A 27,366-nucleotide genomic window follows, 5' to 3' on the forward strand; every position below is an offset into this window, starting at 1 on the left:
ATTTGGAGTCACTCATTATTTTGGGGAAAAGCTGGTTTGGCCAAATTGAAAAATGTCATTATATTTGCTTTTTATTTATATATATGGCATTTATGCACATTATGTGTATATGTACTTCCCATATATATTTCCTTCCAAGAATATGAAAACTTAATATGAATTAACAATTTAAATAAATTTTATTGTTGTCTTATTGGCTTTTTTCCATTTCTTTTTCATAAAAGAAATTTTAAAAGCTTCATTATTAACAACACAGAATCAGGAGTCAGACAGACCAAGACTCATATCCTGTCTCTGACATTTACCAGTCCTGTAGCCTAGAAAAAATTATTAATTTCTCTAGGTCTCAGTATTCTCTATGTAGTGAAGATTATATAAGAGTTCATACATCATAAGCTTGATTTAAAAATTAAATGAAATATAATGAATATATAATGAATGACTATAAAGTTCTTGATATAACATATAACACATAGTAGGTGATTATTAAATAGTAGGCATTTTATTAACATTATTCTCATTGACTGTTGAGAGAGTATAGAAAATATCTACAGGAGTACTACAAGAAATACTACTTGAATCTCCAAATCTAGCTTTTTGCCATTTTAATATATTAAAACAAATTTTAAGTAAACTCCAAGGGTACAAAATTAATTGATGGCAATTGACTAGTGATAAGTATTATTTCTTAAAATGACTGATAACCTCCCCTAACACAACACTATGTGCCTTCCTTTTACCATAAGAAAGATGTAACCAACTCTTGCATTTTCAGTTGCTTTCCAAAAGAGTGGTCGTAGATTTTTATTAATCGGTGATTCATGTTTATCAAGGAACTTCGGAGATTTGGAAATCTATGCTGTAATCAATCCAGACAACAAAGCTAATAGGCTCATTTAATGAATCTTCAAAAGTAACAACCTTTAACCAAATTGTAAACTTTTCAGCTAATAAATTTCTGAAGATATTACTGTTTTGGGGCACCTGGCTGACTCAGTCAATAGAGCATGAGATTCTTAATCTCAGGGTTGTGACTTCAAGCCCCATGTTGGGCATGGAGTCTACTTAAAATAAAAAAAAAAACAAACATTAAAATATTTATTGTGTTTACTCTCACTTTACTAATACCAGACACTTGATAGTACCTTGGAATGTGTCTGACCTCAGACATAACCAAGAAGTTGAAAAGAAAAATCAAGGCAATTGGATGGGATCTTCTTGGGTGCTGAGTACTAACTGGCATCTTGTAAAGGTAAGAGACTTATCTTTAGCCACAGATTAATTCATTGAACACTACTTCTTCAATGCTTTCTTCTTTGGGGGTACAGTCTGGACAACCTAGTAGAAGGTCCTAAAATGTTAAGTGTTAAAAACCACTCTCTTACAATACTCAGGTTATGTAGAGATTTTTAGGAAAATCCCTAAATGGTCATTTTCTAACCACCACCAAGTAAACTTGTACAAGATGTATCACTGGCAATTCTTCTTTGTTTTTTTCCACTGGGGTGAAATTCATATAACATAAAATTAACCATTTTAACATGTTCATTTAGTACATTCATAATGTTGTATACCTGTAACCTTCATTTGGTTCCAAGCATTTTCACTGGCCCATGGGAAAACCCTATACCTATTAAGCAGTCACTTTCTATTCTGGCCTTTCTTCCAGCCCCTGGTAAACCACAAGTCTGCTTTCTGTCTCCATGGATTTAACATGGATAATTCTGGATATTTCATATAATTGGAGTCATACAATGCATGACTTTTTGTGTCTGGCTTCTCTCTGTTAGTATGTTTTCAAAGTTCATCCGTGTTGTAGCATGTATCAGGGTACCATTCCTTTTTACGGCTGAGTAATATTCTACTATATAAATACCACTCAACATAGGGTTTGAGTTACTAAGGAGAATACTTGCTTGTGTCGACATGAGCTTATGAGCTACTTCTCATAAAGACCCTGTTGTGTCATCTGTATACCTCACCAGGTCATCTCAATACATGCTCAATACATTTTTGTTGGATGGATGAATGGATAGATGGATAGTGGATAGATGGATAGATGAGTGAATGGATACAAGACTACATACACAAACATCATGCATGAATAGATGAATGGGTAGGATAATGAATAGGTGAATGGAATGTAGTTGTATTATAAACACTAACTAACATATTCCCAAATAAATGATAGACTAAAGCCTAGTATCAACCTTCCAGATAAATAAAGTCAGAGAAGTAAAAGACAAATTACTCGTTTGATCTGGCAAAAATAAATAAATAAATAGAAAAGTGTTAGAATTAGAACTTGAGGTCAGAGGTCAGAACACGTCAGAACAAATTGTGACATCTTATTGCCTGCAATTAATGGACTGTCACAAGATTCACTTAGATTTCTGATCACTTTAATTTCAGAATTAGATGATTTCAGGATTGCTATACTAGTTTACTATCACATAAAGGACTGCCACAATTTACTAAACAGTAGTCTGGTCAATTGTATATACAGTCCTAGGATTTTCAATATAAAATTGAGCATTGGAATGTTTTAAAATAGAAAAGTGACTAATGGACTACTTTAAGGGAGAATTTAAAATATAACAAAACAAAAACAAAAATATTTCCAATGAATTGCCAAATTTCATTTGTCTTTTGAACAACAGATGTTCCTCTCCTTAATCTGTGTAACCATTTTGAGCTATGAGAAATTTCAACATTCAAACATCTTTCCCAGCAATATCTCACATTAGCATTCACTGAGCAGACCCAATGTTCATCAGGTTCTGCTGTTGGTAAATGGGATTTTAATGTGTTTAACAGTTTTAAGTGTTACTCGTAAAGAAGGCTGCAGGTTTTTTTTTTTTTTTCCCCTTCAATATGGACATGTTCTTTTCTTGATACCAGGCTGCATTCATTTAAATACATAATGCTGGTAGGAATAAGGTACTAAATTTTAGAAGTACATGGACTATCAAAGATTTGTCAACTAAGTCACATGCTTTAGTTGGCTCTTTCCCTTTATTCTTATGACTTGGAAATATGGATAAGATGATGAAGAGAAAAGACACAATTATATAAGCTTGTACTGAAAATATTAGAATCGTATTAGAAACATTATCCTGTTACTGACCTAAAGATCGTTCTCAGTATTTTTGTTTCACTATATTTCCACCAGAGTTAGATAGGTTAAGCTTTACTAAAATAATAGTAACAATAATATATAAAATATTCTTTGAAGCAATAAGAGCTATGATCATAAAATTCTTTTAAATAATTTTTCCTATCTTTTTTTTTTCTATTGAAGGCATCCGTTTAATTCTACTTAAATAAATGTAACTTTGGGCGAGCCACCAGAGGAAGATTTTATTGCTGTTTCAGGTGCTTTATTCTATTTCATTTCTGTCAAAACCTAAGATGATGACTCAGAACTTCCCATAGTCTCTACCTTGTGGAAGTTCCATCAAGCACGACTCAGGGGGAACTGATAAATGTTACTCCACTCCTAAAAAGGCAAAGAATCATTTAGTGGCCCAGGCAATGTCTGAGTGGGCCATCTGAACAATACCTAGACATTCCTACCATCATTTTTAGCTCCCCATCAAGTAAGGGAAATAACTGACAGGATTGGATCCCACTGAAGCCATTCACAGACATTATATTAAATGATAATATAGCTCTACCAGTATGTACTGCGCACATTTCTAATGTACTATTTATTATATTACTGTAAATGCACATGTCTGCCTTCCATTCTGGAGTATGCCTTTTTTTAATTCAGTGATCATTTATCAACCATCGTATCCTCTTCGCTTAGCTTAGAACCACCACATCATAATAATTACTGCTTACTGAGTGTCTGCCATTAACGGGGCTTGACAGACATCTCATTTAACTATGAGCGAATGCAGTGTGGTAATTGTGTTATTGTCTGTATTTACAAACGAAGAATCTGAGACTCAGCGAAGGGCTGTGTCCTAGATAATACAGTTGGCTAACAGTGTAGCACAGAATCAAACCCAAGCATGACTATAAAACCAATGATCATCTTGTGACCCTACATTGTCTCCCAACATATTGCTGAATAGTGCGTCAGGTGTTTTTGGTACATGATTTTCTCACCTAGCCTTCAATCTTGAAAGTTAGACATTGCTTCTGCTATTATACAGAGGAGGAGATTGAGACTTAGATATATATAAAAGGCACTGAGTAAATGCTGGCACACTGAATGAATCCAATATTTACAGAATTGATTTGGCTGGTAGTCCAAGACAATAGTGGGGAAACACAGGTGGGTTTAAACCCCTTACCAAGAGCCCAACACCTAGTGAGTTGCATATTTTTTTTAAAATTTTAATGGCTTTATCAGCATAATTTCTTCAAAAAATGATACCTGTATCATTAATTTCAAAAGGTAGATGTATACTATGCATCTATCAACACTATTACTACAATCATCAAGAGGCTCCTTTATTTACAAGGGTTTTTCTAGATTATTTATTACATAAATTCTGTGTAATGTTTTTGGTACAACCCCCCAACACACATTTACTCTAAAAAGTCATATGAAGATATCTTGCCTTGAAACAATTCTGAATTCACTTTCAAACAATAAAAACACATGAAGTGTATCACAATAAAGTTATGATGGGGGCTCAATTATGCTGTGGTAACAACTCCATATTCTTAGTGTCTTAACAGAAAACAAAAAGTTTATTCATGCAAAATCCTCCACAGTTCTGAGTGAGTGATAGTTAAGGGTGGCTGACCTCTATATACTGTCAATACTTCAGGTTATTTTTATCTTCTGGTAGGTGGATAAGCTCCAGAGAGTCTCATACTAACAATTCAATGCTTTTCTTATGTGTGTGTCGGGAGGAAGGCAGCAGGGGAGACTCACTCCCACTCACGTACCATTGGCCAAACCAAGTCATATGACCATATCTACCCTCAGAGGTAGATACAAAAGGAATGGTTTGGATCTGGGTATTTACCCAAGGAAAACAAAAACACTAATTTAAAAAGATGTATATATCCTATGTTTATTACAGCATTATTTACTACAGTCAATATATGCAAACAACCTACGTGTCTAACAACAGATGAATAGATAAAGAAGATGTGGTAATATATACACAATGGAATACTACTCAGCCATAACAAATAATGTGATCTTACCATTTGTTACAGCATAGAAAGTCCAAGGGGGTATTAGCTAAGTGAAAAAAGGCAGACAGATAAAGATAAATACCATATAATTTCACTTATATGTGGAATCTGCAACACAGAGCAAAGGGACAAATAAACAAATGACAACAACAAAGATGGAAACTGGCTCATAAATACAGAGCACCAATAGGTGATTGCCAGAGTGGAGGGAAGTAGGGGATAGGCAAAGTAAGTGAAGGGAACTGAGGTACAAACTTCTGGTTATAACATAAATAGGTCACGGCGGGGGGGGGGCGCCTGGGTGGCTCAGTGGGTTAGGCCTCTGCCTTCGGCTCAGGTCATGATCTCAGGGTCCTGGGATCGAGCCCCGCATCGGGCTCTCTGCTCGGCAGGGAGCCTGCTTCCCTCTCTCTCTGTCTGCCTCTCTCTGCCTACTTGTGATCTCTGTCTGTCAAATTTAAAAAAAAAAAAAAAAGACTAATAAAAAAAAATAAATAGGTCACGGGGATGAATAGTATAGCATCGGGAATATGGTCAATATTATTGCAATAACTTTGTATGGTGAGAGATGGTAACTACACTTAACATGAACATTTTGTAATGTATATCATTGCTGAATCACTATGTCATACAACTGAAACTAATGATAATATATGTCAAGCATACTTCAATGAAGATTTTAAAAGTAAATAAGTAAATAATAAAATAAAATAAAAAGGGAGGGGACTGGAAATTTTGATGAATTGAACTAATGTCTGCCATAAGGTAAAAGGAAAAAAAAAACAGAGCTAACACCTGAGATATTTAAGAAAAGCTGAACAGATTCCTTGGCTTGAGTTAAATATCAAGGGTGCTACTAAAGCTAATGTTTAGACAATTTAGAGAAGAAAGATGTATGATTTGGTTAGGTTAATTTCTATTTCTAACAGAAAGATGAAATTTTTCTGTTTTTATCTTCATCTTACCAATGAGGGCAAGGAGAAAGAAATCAATTAATTTTATTGTATGAGCCTCTCAGCATTCTGGAAAAGAATGACAGTAAAAACTGTCACCATTTTGGAGCTATCACTATGTGCTTTATTCTCCATGTCTCCAAAGTCTTAATGGTACTTGGAGAAAATGGTACTGCTTGCAGTGACTAAGGTCAGTTAGAAATGCTTCCAATTTGTGGGCCTATCCGCCATTAGCAAAATGCTTTTGCAGCCCTCTAATTCTATTCTCCTGGTGACCTTTGGAAGTTGGCAAGGCAATTGTCCTCCTCTGTATTTCACAGACAAGGTGATTGAAATTCAAAGAGGTCAAAGCTACACTTATGTTTACAACTATTAAATAGCTGAATTGAAAACAGAAGTCAAAATCCTGACCCGCAGGCTAGTTCTCCTTCAACTATTCATCTGCATCTAACCACACAGCTGGAGGAAGGGAAGTCCCCTGTGCTGAGAACTACCAGGGAAATAAATCTTCCTTAAATACCACAAAAACACCAAGTTTTGTGGAGATGGCTTCAATTTACTTGTGCTTACATACAAACTGGATGCCAGGTCTGAAGCCTACTGTGCAAGACAAGTTGAAATCAATTCAAGTGATGTTTCACAAATATGACTCAATCCACTTGGAGATCAGAGATAAACAAAATATAACAAGTTCACGGAGTCAGGATTTAGGCTGACTCTCTGTTTACCTGAAATGGGTAGGCGTTTCAAATCTGACCTTGGGTTTTCCTTCTAGAAGGACAGTGCTTTAGGTAACTAACATAGGCTGCACAAAGCAGCCACCTACTTGGATTAGCTCCAGTGTTGTTCCCATACCCTTGCTCTGTGAACACGCCACTCATACATGGGAACACTTTGCAAGGCTTCAAATGAAGCTGATGATTTTGATCGTAGACACTGAAATTACCTGATATAAATCACGAGGAAATGCCTTTGGATTAACTAGTCTGAGAAGCAAGGCTGACAAAAATAAATAAGCCCCCTAGCTGCTTTTTGTCAATTTGGTTGTCATTCACATTGAAAGCCAGAGTACTCATCTCTCTGTACTGTTTAAACATCATGACAATCTCTATTTACTAAATGGGAGAAAACATAATTAATTCCTAAGTGCTGCTTCACATCTTCATGGCATTTTAACCCAGCTTCCAGCAGAATTGCCTATGCAAAAGAGGTACACTGTTTGACAATAGTTCTGTTTATGAATCCGCTGTCCTCTCCTTTGGGAGATGTTAATGATGATTACACTTAGTTGAAATGGTACTAGTGAAAGACAAACTAGGCAGCAGCATGAAATGATGGGAGTGGGGGAGCATCAGTATTAAAAACAAAAAACAAAAAACAAAAAACAGACCCTCCTGTAGGTAAACCAGTACTGGAGACATTCCTTTGATTCTGATTATGTCATGTTGTCAGTTTCGGGTCATGTTTCATCATCTAACTCAATCTCATTTGGGGGGAAGTTGGCATGCTATCTTGTGTGTATTCAGGAAAAAAGCTCATTCAGACATAGTTGAAGTTCACAGTTCATTGGACAAATACATCACTGTTTTTAAAATGAAAAGCATAGCAGCCTACAGTCAGTTGGATATGAGCATGTTTGGTTCCAGTCAGAAGTTCTCTCTTTAAAGAAAAGAATGGAAAACAACCAATTCCAGTTAATGAGCACTTTCCATAATTACCACATATAATTTTCACAACGACCCTGAAAGGTAGACACTATAATCTCCACTTTACACTTGAAGGAACCAAGTTTCCGCAAGGACCAATCACTTGCCAAAGGTCACACATAAAATAAGCAATTGAGCTCACTGAATTCCTAGTTAGGTTGGCTCCAAAGCTCATACTCATTCCTTTACATCACACAGCCATCCCAGCCTTTTATAAAGAGACTTGTGATTATTTAAAGGAAAGTGTTTAGATTTCTTATTACAAAGTATATACTATTAAGCTGGATACATGTTAATCAACTCATGGAAGAAAATACTTTACAAACTACTTTCTGAATATGACTACCCTGGAGTTATACCTCTTTAGTTTCCCACAATCTGAGTCATCATAATGGAAATTTTAATTTCCAGTATAGAATTTCTCAGAATGAGGATCATTTTTCATCACACCCTCTGGCCAAACTGTGAAGGAATCGTCAATACTAGAAAAGACACATTCCAAAAACACATTCCTTCTGAGTATTTCAATTTTAAAGTTTTACCAGGAACGCTTTTCAGAAAACCAGTGCTCGGCTCTTATCTACTATCTGAAGGAAACCTACAGATCTTCAAAGTCACTCTTCCACCGCAGGCCTGTTTGGTCCACAGGAATTGTGCCAACACGGGGAGATGTAGTTCTTGAGTTTACCTGAAGATGGCATCCATCCCAAGGCTGTACGTGATTTGTATGAGGACTCTCTTCAAATTCGCAAGCACTGTCATCAACTCTCTTCTACTGACTGGGAAATTTGTGCCATGAATGGTAAATAATTCTTCTTTAAGTGACAATATATGAATATGTTCTTCATACGGTTGCAGATACACCTCATCTTGGGCTGTGCTAATTCTCAAGCCATTTCCCTAAAGGGAAAAAGAAAGTACAAAAGGGTAAAAGTGTGAAAGGTTTAAAGGGTAAGGAGTATGCATATTTGGATTTGCCACTTAGTGAATTATCCTCAGTAGATTTTTAATTCCAGGTTGGCTTTCTTTTCATTCAGTATATTTCTGGCATACTTGAAAGTAAGAGAAGGCAAATTAACTCTTAGCCTTAACCAGATGAAGGACTAAGTATAAGCTTTGTTATGCATGACCTTGCTTCCACCATTAACTGAAAGATTCTTGGCAACTCATGCACACACGTGTGATTACAAATACCTTGATTTTACGCAAGTGCACAGTAACTGCATATTTCAAATATATTATTTTATGGTGAATCTGGGTTGTATAGAAAAACAGGGAAGAAAACTTGCTACTGTAAGGATCTATTTAGCAAGAGGCTTCCCTCCAGGTTAAACAATAACCTTGTTGTTTAACCCTTAAACTGTCCCTGCTCCCCTTCACCCGGGGGACTTACTTGAAAAAAGTCCCGGAAACCAGCCCCAGGTAACAAAGCTCAAATAGAAGGGTGGGTTAGGCCAGGTGGAGACATCTGATCACTGGGGGGATGCATACTGTCTCCTTACCAAGGAATATGGGCCCTGCCCTTTGGGCACCTTTTGGGCGCCAATTCTGACCAAGGTGATAAGCTGGTTCAAATGTCTACTAGGGTAAATTGTAATTCAATTGGTCACCTAGCATGACTGTGCGGCTTTCTCTGTGTGTTACAGTTTCAATGGCCACCTGTGTGTGGCCAGGCCCAACCGCATGGCCTTTGCCCTTAAAAGCTAGTCTGTGAAACAGAAAGGTCGCCCTCTCTTGTGAGAGGTGAGTCCCTGAATGTTCGGTCTGATTCTTGATGCTTGGCGTGGAATAAAGCTTTGCCTGACCTTCGTTTTATATCAGTTTCGCTCCTTTAATCACGGACCCATTTTGGGGGGGACATAACACTACAGTGTAGTGTCATAAGCTTTCATTTGAAAGAACTTTTCTCTACGGGAAAACAAAAACAAACCTGAAAAGCTCTGGACTCTAGTGTTCCCAAGAAGATAACGCATCCTTACAGGGAATGTACGGACTGACCTATGACATTTAGGTTATCCTTCTTCTCTGAGTTCATTTATACTAATAATATAGAACTTCACAACATTTTACATTTAGAGAATCCCTTTTATCTTGAAGGAATTCCTAGACACATTTCTAGTTTCATAGACACACACACATGCATACATACATATGTAGTAATATGTATCACCCAGATCTCTTCACCTAATACTGGAAATATGTATGTTAGGGGAAGAATTCTGTCACATGCATGAAATGTTCAAGGCAAAGAACAACAAAGCATGGTACTAAATCAACATCAATCCATTTGGAATCACAAATGTGCATGCAAGTGTGTGCCTTTGAGACTGTGTAAGTATTGGAGGAAGAGTATGAGAAAAGGGGCAGAGAGCCTCTAAGATATCTTTAGGCCTTCAGCATTTTGAAATTGTCCATGGCCTCCAAATCCTGAAAGCAGGTCTCCTATGTCTTTCTTATCTAAATTAAGAGTTTTGAAGTCAAGATTTAACTATACCTAAATAAACAAGTTTCTTTCTCCATTTGCCTCTGCCTAATATAAACAAAGAAGTAGACCATAAAATCTATTTGGAAGCAAGGAAAGATGGAAAAAATTGAACTATGTAAATCAGCATTTGCCTAAACACTTCATTATACTTATAATCTTGGGAATACGGTCAGTATGTTTTTATTTTAAATTCTGGTCCGAGGGTCTACTTTATCATTGGAACCTAATGAATATGCTCAGTCTTTTAGATATATCTCAGGGTGAAACATAACATGGGCATAAAAAAATTACCCAAGATAAAATATTCCCTAAGTCACATGTAAATTAATGTCAAAACCAATCAGGTAAGGAATAACTTAAGAGTGTGAAACAGCTGAACATAAATGATCTGCTCCATACTCTACCTCTAAGATAACCACAATCTGGAGTACACGTTCTGTATCTTCTTCTTCTTCTTCAAAGTCATATGATATGGTAAATGTCAATTGTCCTCCAGCTGCTGTAAGCTACAAGAGAGGAGATACGTAATCATTACAAGATAGGAGATGGGCTATTAACTCATATTTTACTTATTCTTTTAAAATCATTTTATTTTTCTAGAGGGTAGGATTTGGAAGAAACAGAAATTACAAGAGTGCAGAGTGAGAATGATAGACATTTCTTTAGCAGTAACCTTTCTACGAACCTTACCCATCAACAGCAAGCCTGACATAAATATAAATTCATGTATTGTTTTTTCCAGTATTGCAGGCTTGCTGAAATAGGTTAAGCTCCACGAAACCAAACACAGCCCCTCCTGTCATTTTCCTCATCTATAACTTAAGCTTTACAATTCCCAAGCAGAGAAGGATCTTTGTCAAAATTGGGAGATTTCTACCCATCCCTGAGGGTCACTCACTTTCTGTTGGTATGAACACTTTCAACAAAGACATCACTCCATTTGACAGTGACTTTCCATAGACTATAAGCTAAACTGGGAAATGCTGTAGGTCAGAGCAAAATAAAAAGAATAGCAGCAAATTCTATATTATGATACAATTCCATCAAAACTCCCAAAGAAGATATGCTTTTCCCTGTGCAATCAAATATACTTTGTTGGAATGAATGTTATTATCCCTTTTCATTAAACAAATTTCTTTTCTTCCACTGTGCATGCCAAGTCCCATATAATGGATGCTTGAGGTTTACATCTTTGACATTGACAGTAACCTTGCAGAAAGGGAAAAAAAAAATAGGAAAGCAAGATCATTTATAGGACAGGAATCAACACTGGAGCTTGAGTGACAGATTCGATGCAAATACTGCAGTCCTTTTTTAAAAATTCCACTCCAGCATTGTAAATAAAGACATTCATAAAACAAAGCTGATGATTTGTATTCTGCTGTTTCCTCCATGCTGACACACAGAGCCCCAGCTCGGCAGCCGTTGGCTCTCCACGGCCTCTTACTGCGGACCCCGACCACAAAGCAATTCCCGGCGATGCACGGGTTGGAGGAGGAGGAACCCGGATTCCTCTCAGAGTTGTTCCGTGGGGAATGGCACATAGCTTGCCATGGCTGATTAAACAGGGTTTCCAAATTACAGCTCTGCAATGTCTTCTAAGAGCTCATTACATGGAGCTCTAGTAGGAACTGGTATCCCCTGTTCCACTGAGAAATGGCACTCCTCTAATGTTTTTTCATATATAAAATAATAAATATCTGCCTGGACTATAGCACTTGGCACTATTGTGAGTAATGAAAGGTGAATCTATGTAAAAGGTTTTGGTTCTATTGAGATAAGCATCCTAAATATTACCTTGCATACTTGTTCAAAATCAGCCAGACCATTTTCTCAATGAGAAGAGTCTAGACAGACAGCAGGAAAGAATGCTTTACAGATTTCAAAGACTGAATTATTTACAATTTTCTTCATTTATAAAAATATTTTGTAGGACCTAGGGTTGGAGTTTGGGAAAAACACCAGGATGTAGATTTAAAATGTTGCAAAAACTTTTGAGCTTCCAAATATATTTTGATCATTTAAAATTTGGACAACATACTTTTATTCATTTATTTATTTGGGGGAATGTGCTTCCCTAAAAGAAAAGGAAAAAAGATCAATTTTAATTCATAATTTCTTAATTTAAAATTACACATATGTGAGGAACTCAGAATGAAAGGTAATGCCTATTTTGCTCATAAGCGCCAAAGCGAGTGTAATTTGAATATCCAAGCTTTTTTTTTTTTTTTAAGATTTATTTATTTATTTGAGAGAGAGCACAAAAGCATGCACGCACATGCACAAGGGATGGGTAGATGGAGAGGAAGAGAGAGAATCTCAGGGAACTCTGCATTAAGCTTGGTGGACTGAGGACTTGATCCCATGACCCTGAGATCATGACCTAAGCCAAAATCAAGAGTCAGACATAAAACCAACTGAGATATCCAGGAGCCCCAGAATATCCAAGCTTTTAAGACTTTAGATGGAATAGAAAAATGTTTGATTTGTTACAACATTTCATTTGTTTATGTTATTTCTATACCTACTCATAATAACTATAAAGTCAAATAACATTTAAAATAATGAGAGAGGAATGAGTCTGGAAATGGGAAAAAGAAACAAATACAGAAAAAGAAAGGGCCCTTCTGCAGGTCAATCATAATATAAAACAAGAACTAAGGAGTAGAATTAATTCAACCTGTACTTCTGAGGGCTTATGATAATAATAGTATAAAAATGAAAACTTGACTTTTCACTCACATTTCATAAAGCAAATTTTCCCCAACTCTTCCATGCATCTTTGATACCTATACTTTGGTACTGTTAGAACCAGTTTTGAGTCATCAAAAAATTTGCATGAGTGAATCCATTTTCTTTCCACCTAAGTTATGTGGAAGCAGACCATTTTAAAAAGATGTATGATGATGTTATCAGCTTTGTTTTTTTCTCCAAGTCACAAATATCGATTTCCATAGTTTTAGAATCATTGTCTTTTTCATTCACTTTCAAGCTATATATTTATGGCCATTTCTTTTTCTTTTGTTTAAGATATTTATTTATTTATTTGAGAGAGAATAAAAGCACGAGCAGGAGGGAGGATCGATCAGTGGGCGAGGGATAAGCAGACTCACCGCTGAGCATGGAGCCCAATGCAAAGACTCAGTTCCAGGACCCTGGGATCATGTCCTGAGCCAAACGCAGATGGTTAACCAACTAAGCCACCCTTCGTATGGCCATTTCTATATGGCAGCTTAGTCAACTCCTTATTTAAGTTATTTTCAAAAAAGATTGCTTAAGATGCCATCCCACAGTTTAGAAGTTGTCTTTCCCAACTAGTACACACCATTATATGAAAGTCTTTGTAATGAGTCAACTATAAGACAGCATCTTCTTTTCTGAGGGATATTGGGATTTTGAGGAAAAACCTGTGAGACTATTCAGAGTATAAACCGTCCTTTCCTATAGCTTTGGATGAAGAAGTCTCTGCCTCTTCTCCATCTATCCACCACTCCATATTACAAATGTCACCTTCACTTGGCTCTTCCACGTCCTTGCTTTCCCACTCTCCTACAATCCCTTTGTAATCCCAATCTTCAATCTCTCCATCAAATCCAGTGTACACAGAGCTGCCAAATCATCAACCAACTTTATTGTCTCTCCTAAGTATTATCTATGATCTATGGTTATTATTTTCACTGTCAAACTCAGATATAGGATATTGCATTCACTTTCTTTACTCTTACCCATCCGACCTTTCTTATTTTACCTACTGCATCCTTTCATCCCTCGTACTCCATTAAAAGAGTTTCTTGAAAGGTCATTTATCAGCTCTATCTAGCAACCACTAATGGACCCTTGGTTCAGTTTTAGTCTTTATTTGTATGTGGCATGTAATCGCTCTTAAAATTCTCAACTCCTTTGTCTTCTGTTGCACCAAATTTCTGTGATACCCCTTCCTCTGACTTGGTTATGTCACTGTCTCATTTGTAGATACATTTTTCTTTCTAATTCTATACTCCATATATGGATGTCTCCAAGACTCTTACTCTTTTGGTTACTGTTTCTTATTGACTATTTTTTCTCTGGTGGGTTTTAAAGATTTTATTTATTTGAGAGAGAGAGAAAGAGGCAGAAGAGAGCACAAGCACGCAGGGAACAACAGGAAGATGGAGAAGTGGGCTGGGAGCCGGACATGGGACTCCATCCCAAGACCCAGAGATCATGACCTGAGCAGAAGGCAGACGCTTAACCAGCTAAGCCACCCAGGTGCCCTCTCCACTGGATTTAACTATGTTTATACCTGGTTCCTCAATCTGTATCTTCTATCCTGTGCTGTGCTGTGTCTGTGTTAGTTTACTCAGGCTCCCATAATAAAACACTGACTGGGTCCTTAAACAACAGAAATCTGAAATCAAGGTGTCAGCAGAAGTGGTTTCTTCTGCAGTCTCTCCTCTTGGCTTGTAGATGGCCATCTTTACCCTGTGTCCTCACATGGTCTTCTTTTTGTGTTCATCTGTGTTCTAATTCCTTCTTTTTAATATTAATTGTACCCACCCTAATTACCTCATTTCAATTTATTTTTATTTAATTCTGTTTAAAGATTTTTATTTTATTTATTTGACAGACAGAGATCACAAGTAGGCAGAGAGGCAGGCAGAGAGAGAGGAGGAAGCAGGCTCCCCGCTGAGCAGAAATCATGATGCAGGGCTCGATTCCAGGACCCTGGGATCATGACCTGAGCCCAAGGCAGAGGCTTTAACCCACTGAGCCACCCAGGCACCCCACCTCATTTCAATTTAATTATCTCTTTAAAAATCCTTTCTCCAAATAGTCACATCCTAAGATTCTGAGGGTTAGGACATCCACATATGAATTCAGGGGCAGGAATACATCCTATAACATTTTTATACTGAGTGATTTTTAAATAATGTCTCAAATACTCAATATACCCAGTTAATTTTATTATCTGGACCTTTCCAGATATTTGATTATTTTCCCAACTTCCATGATTGGGTCAGGTCAATTGTTTTATTTCTCTATTTCAAATTAGAAACCATAGGTACAACATAATATTGTTTTCACTGTGTTATTTGTATCAAATTAGTCTCAATCTTATTCTAGTGAAATATTTCTTGTCTAACTTTCTATTTCTACTACTACATCACAGTTAGTAGGTCCTTACCAAGTGTTTGAATTCAATTCTCTGACCTCAGTCATTACTTCTGTTATTGCCTCCCCTAGTAAAGGACCTCTACTGGTCCTGGGACCACTGCATTCAAGTTTCTACATTTCATTCAAGTTTCTAGAGTTTCAATACTCTCTAGGATCTATCTAGCCCCTTTTCACAAGCTCTGCACAGAGGTGGCCCACGGCACTGCAGTAAACTCACAAAGGCACTGTGGGATACTGTCAATATTTAAAGGAAACATAAGCAATACTATGTATCTGTTGGATACCACACAAACAACTAGCTTGATGTACATCACAGTTTTAACATGGGAAAACTATATTCCTTTCAGTGATATTCTCAAAACGTCAAGCTCTGTTTTTGCACTTTCAGCCATGCTGTATGTTTGCCAAGGGAAGTCTTCAGTAGATGCTGTGATAAAAACCAAATATTGCAGGGCGCCTGGGTGGCTCAGTGGGCTAAAGCCTCTGCCTTCAGCTCAGGTCATGATCTCAGGGTCCTGGGATCGAGTCCTGCATCAGACTCTCTGCTCAGCAGGGAGCCTGCTTCCCTCTCCCTCTCTCTACCTACCTCTCTGCCTACTTGTGATCGCTCTCTGTCAAATAAATAAATAAAATCTTAAAAAAAAAACAAATATTGCACAAAAATCAATGTGAAACAGGAATTAAAGGTAGCAAACTTGTTTCTAGGTTTAAGAAGTTGTGTATTACCCGGTGGGCACACAAATCCCCTTTAGTAAGTCATCCTAGTTATTTATGGGGAAAAAAAAGAAATTATTATATTGCCTGAACTTGTGTGCATTATCTTTTTAAGTGGTTGCTCAGTTGTTAAAATGCAAATATTTGTTAAGTTGCCACTATTGTGGCATATTTCAATTGGTCTAGGAGACACTGCAAAACAACAACAACAATAACAAAACAAAGATAGTAAGAGTAGCGTACCACAAATTGAAGTTTTGGGACTTCCGACTTAGCCCCTGTTTGTATCTACCCATTCTCCTACTTCGATTTGCTTCAACTCATTTTCCTGCTGAAACTCTCACTCCTACAGCTCTCTGACTATTCAAATGCTGCTTTTCTTGGAGCGCCTGGGTGGCTCAGTGGGTTAAGCCTCTGCTTTCAACTCAGGTCATGATCTCAGGGTCCTAGGATCGAGCCCCGCATCGGGCTCTCTGCTCCGCAGGGAGCCTGCTTCCCCCTCTCACTCTCTGCCTGCCTCTCTGCCTACTTGTGATCTCTGTCAAATAAATAAATAAAATCTTTAAAAAAAATGCTGCTTTTCTTTCTCTGGTTGGCTAGTGTCCTGCTGGTCAGAAGACTGAGGAGGAAAAAAGGGTTTCTTGGTGGTATTCTCAAAGACTCAGGGGCAACCACAGCAAATAAGAGAGCTAAAGGACTCTAAAACAGGGACAGCTCTGCATCAACTGTATCATCCATGAATGCTGGAGAATGCATTCTAACAACACGTCCCACGACATTGGTAAGTTACGAGTACCATGTATAACTTCAATTTTCCACAATTTTGGACTCCGTAGACTCAACTTATAAATTTTATCTTTGAGAATTTCAAATTCATCCATTTTGGGGACAATGCTAGAGCACTGCTTGTATTGCCAATAGAACATTTCATTTTCTCTTGCTACTGAGGAACAAAACTGCCACTCTTCTATTGGCCAGAGAAATACAGTTTTCCACAGATAGAAGTAAGTGTAATTCCAGCTCACATTTAGAAATTCTTCCATTTACTGGATAGATTATATTCATCAGAGATGAAAGTTGTATTCCTTTTCAGTACAAAGAGAAAGTGAATTTAATGAGAATAGTTCATTTCATGAAGGTCTCCAAAGACCTAGTGTTGTGTTTTTTGTTTTGGGGTTTTTTTGCTTTGGGGTTTTTTTTTTTTGTTTGTTTGTTTTGTTTTTTTTGCCTTTCTTTATATCCATTAAGCAACATTCTCTTCAAGAAGATTCAGTTATCAAATTGAGAGGCACTGCAAGGAAAGGGAGTCATTCACTCCCAGCGATGGTTAATTCTAAGCCCTTCACTCTCCTGATCCTCAAATTCACCCCATTAAGAAAAGAGCAACATAAGTAGCTGTTTCCCACGAGTACCTGTTTTAATTCTACCTTCAGGGAAAAGAAACAGCTTGTTTGCAAGTAACATTACAGTTACTATGCGATATATAACCTAATGTCACACATAATAATGTAGTGTGCATGCAGCACATTGCATTAAAGATTTAATGAGGCAGGAAAGTTCTCCCTCACGAGTGGAAAAGGCTAAAGGTAATTCATAAAACTAAGCTTTACATCAGTATTTAGTATTAGGCTACCTGTGTTGTAGCCTCCCCCACCCCCAATCTCGAGAAATATGAATTGAAGGGTGAAAGGTGGGTGATCTATGATGGACACTATATATGGGGGGAAATTCTTTCTTAAAACAGGATTGGATTATTGGGTTGTCTGCTATTAGAACATCAGCTCTCTTATTCCATTAAATGGGGTGTAAAATCTAATATTTACTTTCGCTAACCAGAGCAAATATTTCAGGAGGGATATCCAAAAATCAGAGAGGAAAAGTCTTTGTAATATGGAGCAGGATAAATGAAACGTATATGTTAATTTCAATTTAGCATCACAAACATGGCGAGTGGTTCATCTTTTCATCTTTCTAGATTTTGAATCTCCATAGCCTTAAACTCTGAAAATGTGTCCCTCCCTCCAAAGTGTTTACTGATGCATCTGTTCATGGAGCTCTCCTTTAACATCGAAACAGAACTTCATGTTTTGTTGTGTTTTTCTGTACATTTATAACATTGAGATAAGAGCATGTTTCTCTTCTTTCAAAGTTTGATAATTAGAAAAGAACGTGTGTAAGGGGATGTTGAATTAGAGAATGGGCAGAATTTACATAGGAGGTCCTAAAGTCACATCACCTTGTTGCGTAGAAAAAGGAGTACGAATTTTGAGGGTCAAACAGAAACAACGCATTCTGGAAACATTGGCTCGGAAGGCAAGAGACCACGTTAGGTCGTCTAGGAGATACGAAGAGGAAAATCTTAAGGCTTTTCCTACCTGCCTGCCTTTATTCCTCCCTTCCTTCATTTCTTCCTATCTGCTTGGTTTTCTTACCTGCCTGGTCTTTCCTACCTGCCTGGTTTCCTCCTTCTTTCCTTTTATCAATCTCCTCCTTTTCTTCCTCCCCTTCTTCTCCTTCTCTTCCCTGCCCTCACGTGTCCAATGCATCCTCCTTCTGATTATTTTTTCACCTTTAGACACGGCCACATCCAACTTGATAATTTTGCATTCCTTTGTATTTTGTTATTAGCTAAATTTCTTCAGTATCCAAAATAGGGATGACAATTATCAATGTGACTGTGCCAGGAACAGTTTTATGACAGGCAGCCATCAGAGATATTCTCGCAGTGACACCAACAGACCAGTCAGGGTCCCTGGAGCCCAGTCTCCTAACTGCTTAATGGAGAAATCAGTATGAGCTTCTTATATGAATTTGTATAAAATAAAATAACGCCAACCTATCTTTAGCGTAAGCTTCAGGTCTTCCATATAACAAAGTAAGGCCCGATTTTACGTTCTCTATACTCAGTTATGATTCAAAGCAAATGGAACTGTAAGGGTTTGATCGGGTAAGAATGTTTCTGGCTGTAACTGAAAGCCAGACTGCTAGTGGTACTTATATAACAAGAGGTCCAGAACTAAACAGATCAAGTTTTTAAAAATAACAAACAGACTATTCCCTCCTCCATCCCACCCCCCAACTCCACATATTTCTATAAACACTTAAATCCATTTGGGAACACTTAAAAATATAAACACCCCATAAAAAGATTTGCTAACCGTCATATAGAAGATGATGGAGTACGGTACCCCATAAACAAATTAAGATTTAGTGTTTCCTCTAGGTTTTCTGACTGAGAGAACTACTTGTTACTTTGTGACATGCACTGATAAGTGTTGAGTTGAAATAACACCATCTCAACAGATGTAAGTAAATGGTAGCAGCCAAATTCTCCAAACTATTTTTTGTTATCAGGCCCAGACTCAAAAACAGGATCTTTGCAACAGCTGCTTGTCTTCTGTTTACTTACTTAAGTTTGGATGGAATGTTCCATTAGTACTCTTGCTATGGGTTGGATTAACTTATGTGTAAATATTCAGTACAAAAAATACATGTAATCCATAATTATGCATTGATCTAATCAAATAAGCTGTAAATTATGGTTTTATATATGTAAGTTTCTTACTGACTAGGAACTTAATATTTTTTTTTAAGTTCTCTGCCAAGAAAACAGAAAACTGCACGCTTATGACATACAACATGAATGTTGGTTAAAATAACAACATACATTTTAATCCAAGTTCCATTAAGTTAAAGAGAAACAGGCTTACTATTTTCACATAAATGATAAATGAATATACATATTTTATACACTTATGCACACAAATTCTGGTAAAAAAACTTATAAGAACACTATAAAAAGGAGATCAATAATGCTATTTTCTATTTCAATTCAAAGTTTAGCTAACTCTCTCTTAGTGCTTAAGCATTTTGTCCTGTAAGAATATTATTAACTTTGCATAGTGTATGGCTATTGTGAAGCCTTTCCCTTCTAATTGCAAAAGCAGCAATAAACAGAATTCTGTTATAAACAGAATTTCTATCTTTCCATAGGCAATGCTCAATATTTATACCTTCAGGAACATTAAATATGGCTGGAAGGGCTGCATGCTTAAATGAGCTCAATTAATTCCAGGTTACGTTAGTTCAACAGAGGTTATTTTGAAATAACAGTCAACTTCTCACAAAGGCAGATGCCAGAATGCTAGTCCTGGAATACAATTTTTGATTCAAAATTGATCTACCACTCTTCATTACCTCTTTTCCCTTATTCATGAACTCTGCAGGTGATTCTTTATTACAGCAGTAGAAGCTGGTTATGAATCTGGGAAGAAAAGATTCCCAAAGATGCAATGGAAACTAAGTCACACCCCAGAGGAGAACCAATAGGCTAATAAAATATATTCAAGTGTCATCTTCCAGAATGAACAGATAAAGATTTGCATTAGTTATCCAACATGTCTGTTAACGGGGAAATTAGATATAAATCACACAAAAGATCAAGTTCATTCCTCAAGATTTTTCAGACCTGGTTTTGGATTCTGGTTCTGCCTTTAAATCTTTTATGGCCGTTGGCAATTTATGGTTTCAGAGTTTCCACTAATTTTCCCTAAAATGAGCTGAATTACACCTACCTGTGAAGTTTGATCTTAGGGTGAAATGAGGAAATATATACAAAGTTCTCACTTGGTACCTAGCACATAGTATATAGTCAATAAATATTGTAAATCATACTCTTTTAATAAGGATAATTTTCAAAATTAAAATACGTACACACTTCACACTAAAAACATAATCATAATGATATGTATTTCATGATTCTAAATGCACTTTGCAATCCTAGGGTTTCTAGAAGAGATCACACTGTTGGCAGGATTCAGACCTTATTCATGTTTTAATGTTTCCCTATGGTACTTTGCATAAGCATCTTACAGACAGTAGATATTGCATAAATATCATCTGAATTTTAATCAAATTCAACACCATATATCATTTCAATGTATTATAGATGGAGAAGGCATAAAAAAATCAGGACAAATTTGTACTACCCTCATGAGATAATTTGCCGGTTGTTATTTGAACAGGCCTTTATTGGTTTCTCTATTCTTACTTTTGTCAGTCCTAAAAACAGACCAAAGGAAATATGTCTATTTGAGTTTTCTGGTGATGTGAGCCTACTGCAGGAACTTACCGTACTGCTGACTGGCAAACTCTAAGTGCATTTATTTTAAAATAAGGCCCTTTAGCATTTGGGAAGTTTGATCTGAAGTTGGAAGGAAAAATCAATATTTAAGTCATTTAGACATTTACACACATACAGCAACTATATGTCATTACTTTTCACCAGATTCTATATGCTAGGATAATAGTGTAAATTCCAGCACCCACTAATACATATTTTATAAGTTACAAATACATTTTCGATTATGTTCTGATATATTGGCAAACAATGTACTCTCTGTATTAAAAAGACACCTAGCATACAGATTCCAGGAAGCAATGAGCCAAATGCTCATAACTAGTCAGAGCACATTCTTGACACCACCATTTAAGGGAGTAGTTGACAAATTAGAGGTCACCCAAAGAGGTGTGACCAGGATGCTGATGGCTCAAAAAGCAGAACAAGAAGTTTAGAAAGGAAATGGAGATCTTTAACCTTAAAAATAGAAGACATAGAGAAATCATGATTGTTTTCTTCGAATGTCTAAGGGTCTACTATGTATAATAAAAAGAAAACTTGCTCTGTTTGTCACATAAAATTGAAGTCCATACAAGGAAGTTGGGGGGGGGGGATATTTTTTGATCCTGCATAAAAATTTACTTCTAATATCTAGAACTGTTGAAAATGGAATGAGCTTTGTAGGGTGCCATATCTTTATAGATATATGAATAGAGGTCCAACTGTCTGGGTGTTGGAGAAAGAATGCCAACATCTGCTAAGAGTTTGGATTAGATTTGATATCACCAGCAATTTGCAATTCCACCATGTTAAATTGTACAGCTAATTTACTAATAGTTGGTTAATTAAGTATCAGGGTAACTCTTTTCCATTTCTATTGTAGAGTACCAAGATAGTAATTAGCTTTATATATCTCTGTTCCTTGCTCTGTGGTTTTAGAAATAAAATACTTAAGTGACAGGGCAACATATGTCATTAAGAGAATAGTACTTGCATAGACATATCAGAGATTCGGAATGGCATAGTGCAAAAGAGTACAGGTTCTAGAGCTAGTCTTCTTGTGGAAGCAGGGAGTAGTCAGATCTGCCACTTATTAGCTTTGTGTAACTAGGTAGAGCAAATTATTTAACCTTTCTTTGTATCAAGTCTGCATCGGGAAAATGGAGAGGATGCAATAGTAAATGACTCATAGGGTTGTTGTGAGAACTCAAATGAACAATCTAGAATAGCGTTTGATACTTTATCAATGTTTAGTAAAGGTTAGCTGCTACCATTGTTTTGTTATTGTTGCCATTTTGAAAAACAATCTCCAAAATTTTTTAACTATTCAGAGCAAGTTTCTCTGACTACCACCATATCATTGGGACACATCAATATGATCTGGATGTTTTAAGCTTGAAGATAAAAACATTTGCCACTTTTTTAAAGCAAGATATAGATAACATAAAAATATGATATGTTTCAAAATTTAAAGGTATTCAATAGCTGAGCTATACAAAAATTCAGTTAATATTTATATTGAACTTTAGAATTGAGATAGCATTTTTGCATCATTTTATTGAATCTCCAAAAATCTTATAGTGTAGGTTTATGATTATTGTTTTATATTGTAGACATGAGGAAATTGAGGCCTTAAGAGTTTAAGTTTTACAGTTATACTGTTACTTTGGCGATACTGAGATGTATTCTTGATTTATGCTTACTTTTTAAAATACTCCCCCCTCAAGACACCTCTCAAACACACACACACACACACACACACACACACACACACACACACTCCATACATTCTCACTCACTCTCAGTGTGCAAGGTGTCTATAATGCAAAGACCATGTGCTTCGGAATAAGATTAACTATTAGAGACTAAGACTGACCTATTAGAGAATCTTGGTCCATATATTTACTGTGTGACTTTGAGCAAATTAATTTAATTCTGGAGTTACTCTGTGCTATGTCAAAAAGAGAATGAAAATACCATCTTCAAGGGTTTTTATAAGGAATTCACTAGAGGAACCATATAAAACCTATTCTCCATGTTCCATACCCAGCATGCAGAATTTCATGAAACATTATTTCATTTTCCCTCCTAATTACTGTGAGAACTCACTAAATTCAAAATAGGTTTGCTAATCTGAATCAAAGTATTTGTGTAGAAAAGAAAAATACTCTGGTTGCTGAAACATGAAAACATACTATCTTCATTAATAATAAGAAAACAAGGTAAACTTTTCTAAAACACTACTTTTTCCCCATCAGACTAGTAAAGATCTCAAAGTCTGACAGTGTACTCTATTAGTGAGGGGATTAGGGAAACAAGTACTTTCATGCCTTTGTGGTTGTAGGTACAAAATCTATGGGGTCAATTTGGTAATGTCTATTTAAATTACAAATGCATGTACACTCTGACATAACAATTTTAGCTCTGAAAATTTATCCAACAGCTCTACTTGCACAAATGAGATATAGCTAGGCACATGATTATTCACTGCAACAATGTTTGTAGAAAAATATTTAAAATAGACCAATATCCATTAATAGTGATTGCTAACAGACATATTAATAAGGGTAATGATGGAGATGCCACTCTGCAAAGTGGTTTTATATACATTAACTCTTTTAATCCCCCCAACAATATGCACACAGCCTTACATAACAGGTATATTACTATTATCACATTCACCTTAAAGTTGAGAAAAACTGAAGCATTGATGGATTCCCTAACTTGCTTCAGGTTGTAAAGCTGACAGGTGGTGAAGCCAGGATTTGAATCTCAAAGCCTAGCACGAGTCAATGTTTAGCTTCTTCCAAAACAGCTGAACAAACTTGGGTGCATCCATTCAACAAAAAACAAATAACCAACCAATCAAATAAACTTATACCACACAAACATACATACACACACAAAGAAAATCGTTATTCATTCCTATGGAATTATCTTGATTATATTAAGTAAAACAACTATAATGTGCTTTTATAATATGTATGTCATGTAACCATTTGTGTAAAGGGAGGGAAAATTATATATATGTATGTGGATGTGTGTGTATAAATATTCATATATATATTCTATTAAAACAGAAATGTAGAAATAGAGAAAATAAGAGTTAACCCAAAATACATGATACTTACCCTTTTGATATTATTTATTCTTAAATTAATTTTATCAGATGAAATGACTAATAGAATCAGCATTGCTATCTGGAATATCTAAAAGAAGTCAAATATTTGTGATTTAAGCACCTGAAAAATATTAGAAAGTGTGTTTCATAAAGAATGCCTTAAAATATTTTTATTGGGGTTTCTGAAAGAGGAATACTGAGAAAACACAGTGGAAAGGGGATCAGACCTGAGCGTTAGCCAGCCTTGCACAAACCAGATCTGTAATTTTTAAAGTATTTGTTCCTTAAGAATGAAGTCAAATCCAAAGTATAGACTATGGAAGTAAAGAGAGCTGACATGATGTCTCAGTTCACAGGAATCATGGAAGTATGACTTTGAGCAAATATTTGTCTCCCTGAGCTTTAAAAATTGTCTCTACTGTGCAAATTCCAACACTTTCCCTGCTTATTTTACTGTGTTAAGATTTATACAATGTACCATTTATTAACACATTCTAGAGACTACATATATTCACACTTTTATTATTTGATACCTTTAGTTCTAAAATCCCCTGACCTAAATGACAACAGAAATCTCGTGCCTATTAGATCATACAATTTCAACTACACATTTACGACTTCTTGCTCCAGTAGGGAAACTCTCTAATATGCAGAAATTATTGCACTCAAGTAAATATATTACATGGTATTTTAGATTTTTCTTCCCTTCATTCTTTTTTTGTTTCTAGTAGATAAATCACTAGAATAAATTGTCCTCACCAAATTCTGTAAGTTTCATGGGGCATTTACTAAAGGCAGGTCAGACTATGGCCTCCCTGACTAAAAACTATAAAACAAACAAAAAAAGCCCCCCCCCCCCCAAAAAAAAAGACAGAAAGAAAAGAAAACTATATTATTAAGTCAAGGAAAAACAATGGCCAAAATTTCAAAATGAAGCTGAGCATTTTTCATAAGCGATATAAGAAAGTTTGTAGTTTTTCTACTAAGATCCCCAATTCCCATAAACTGTAGGTACAAAGGGAATACAGACAGTGTTCTTTACTATTTTCTAAGAAAACAGAGTTCCTGCCATATAAAGGAGACAGACCCTCAGGACACTCCAAAGTTCCTGCTAAGAGTTCAAAGAGGGCCATAAAAGTAGTCCTATCAATCACAACATGAAACACTTTCTTCTTACTCTCATGGGGGTGTCATATTTATGCAGCTTTGGACACTTATTTGCTTCATGTATTTTATATCAGCTCAACAACTGTATGCTTCTTGGTGGGGGGAGGGGCAACATCCATGCATTCTGTGAACTTTAATGTACTGCATTGAATTTTGTAGTGTGTATTTCATTTTATATACTATTTCTAAAAGGTTTTTAAATTTCCGTTGTTTCTTTTTCTTCTCAATCATAACTGAACATCCCTCCCACACAGACCAGCTGTTTCTCCATTTAAAAGAAGGCAAGTAATTTAACATCATAAATACCAAACTGCATCTCAAGGTCAGAGTCAAAAGCTTTTATGTCTCATTAATTTTCAAGCTCTTCATCAGTCTTTCTCATTGAGCTACCATTTATATCTTGGTATGTGGAAATGCATAAAACTTGTGTTATCAGTTAAAATGGAAGGTTCTCTCCAGCTATTAAACTAATATAAAATATTTTCAATTAAACGGGCAGTAGTTCGTATACTTTGTAAATGGCAACAGCAAAACTTCAAAAGCTTTTGGGTCCATTTACCAGGAACTCCTCCTCCTCCCACTCCCCCCCCCCCCCCCCCCCCCGCCAACTGAGGGAGATGAAAATCATCTCCTTGAGTCAATCCATGCTCTGGCTGCTGAGACATAAAAATATTGACCTTCATCTCCTAAATCATATCATTTAGGTCACTCATGTAATGCCTAGAAATGGTACATTTTAAAATATTAGCTATTTCTTAGAAATCACTAAAAGTGCATAGTAAAAAACCTACATGCATCACCATCTGATTTTCAGTAGTCATTTATTCAATAACAAATAAGCAGTAGTTCAATAATATAAACAACCTTGCATCACTTTAGAATTTAAGCAGTATTTCTGAAAGTAATCATATATACAGAAATTAACTGGAAATCTTACTAACTTCATTTATTTCCTCACCTATCAAAAGACTTAATTTTTTTTTAATCCCCAAAGCACTTATTTTACCATTAAGAAAACATGGCCAGAGATTATATACGATCTGTCCACGGCCAAATTGCAAATAATGGCAGAGATTCTGGGTGTTGGCTTTCACTTCTATGACTCCATGGGTTTTTAGATACTATTGCTTAGAATAACATGTTTTCTGTTCTATTTTATTTTGTTATAATGGTTTTAAAGCAAGGTTCCAAATTATTTGACAGTCATCTTATTGAGTGTCATTGGGGTCTTTATCTCCTCTCTTGAATCTGGGTAGGTTTCTGACTACTTTAACCTGTGAATTATTGTGTGCAACTTCTGAAGTAAGGTCATTAAAGACCATTGAGCTTTTGCCTTGTTATCTGGGGACATTTTCTATTGGAGTCCCACACTGCCAATTACCCTGAGGCTACCATGCTTGGAGGAAACCCAAACTGCATGTACTGTTCATGCATGGGATGTCTGGTTGTCTGTCTCAGGTGACTCAACCTTTGAGTTATTGTATTCCAGGCATTTGATGTTTACATGAAGAAGCCTCCAGCTTCTCCAACTCCCCCACAACCATTCAAGTTGACTCTGCTGGGCCCCAAGATATTACTAAGGAAAGAGTACCTATGCTTGCAATGCCCTGTCCAAATTTCTTACTGTAAAATTTATAGGCATATTAAAATAGTTAACATGCACTATAAAGTTTGAGGTGGTCTGTCACTCAGCAAAAAATAACTGGAAAACTCTTAGAAGATCTTAATTCCCTCAAATATGGGTTAAGCACCATTGGCTAGTTTAATAAGTTCAGCCACCTCCA

The 27,366-nt window shown here is 36.2% G+C and overlaps 1 protein-coding gene across 2 annotated transcripts in view; it reads right to left on the minus strand.

Moving 5' to 3' along the window:
- Positions 1-27,366, minus strand: part of LAMA2 (laminin subunit alpha 2) — a gene marked incomplete at its 5' end in the record, with an annotated part of 635,124 nt that overhangs the window by 277,424 nt on the left and 330,334 nt on the right. For both annotated transcript variants that reach the window (XM_080805462.1, XM_080805461.1), the window contains 2 exons: positions 8,511-8,722; positions 10,712-10,813. In XM_080805462.1, the coding sequence (XP_080661588.1) occupies positions 8,511-8,722; positions 10,712-10,813 (314 nt within the window). The remainder of the gene's footprint in view (positions 1-8,510; positions 8,723-10,711; positions 10,814-27,366) is intronic.

The sequence above is a fragment of the Martes martes genome (genome assembly GCF_963455335.1).
Source record: "Martes martes genome assembly, chromosome: 6".
Taxonomy (NCBI): Eukaryota; Metazoa; Chordata; class Mammalia; order Carnivora; family Mustelidae; genus Martes; species Martes martes.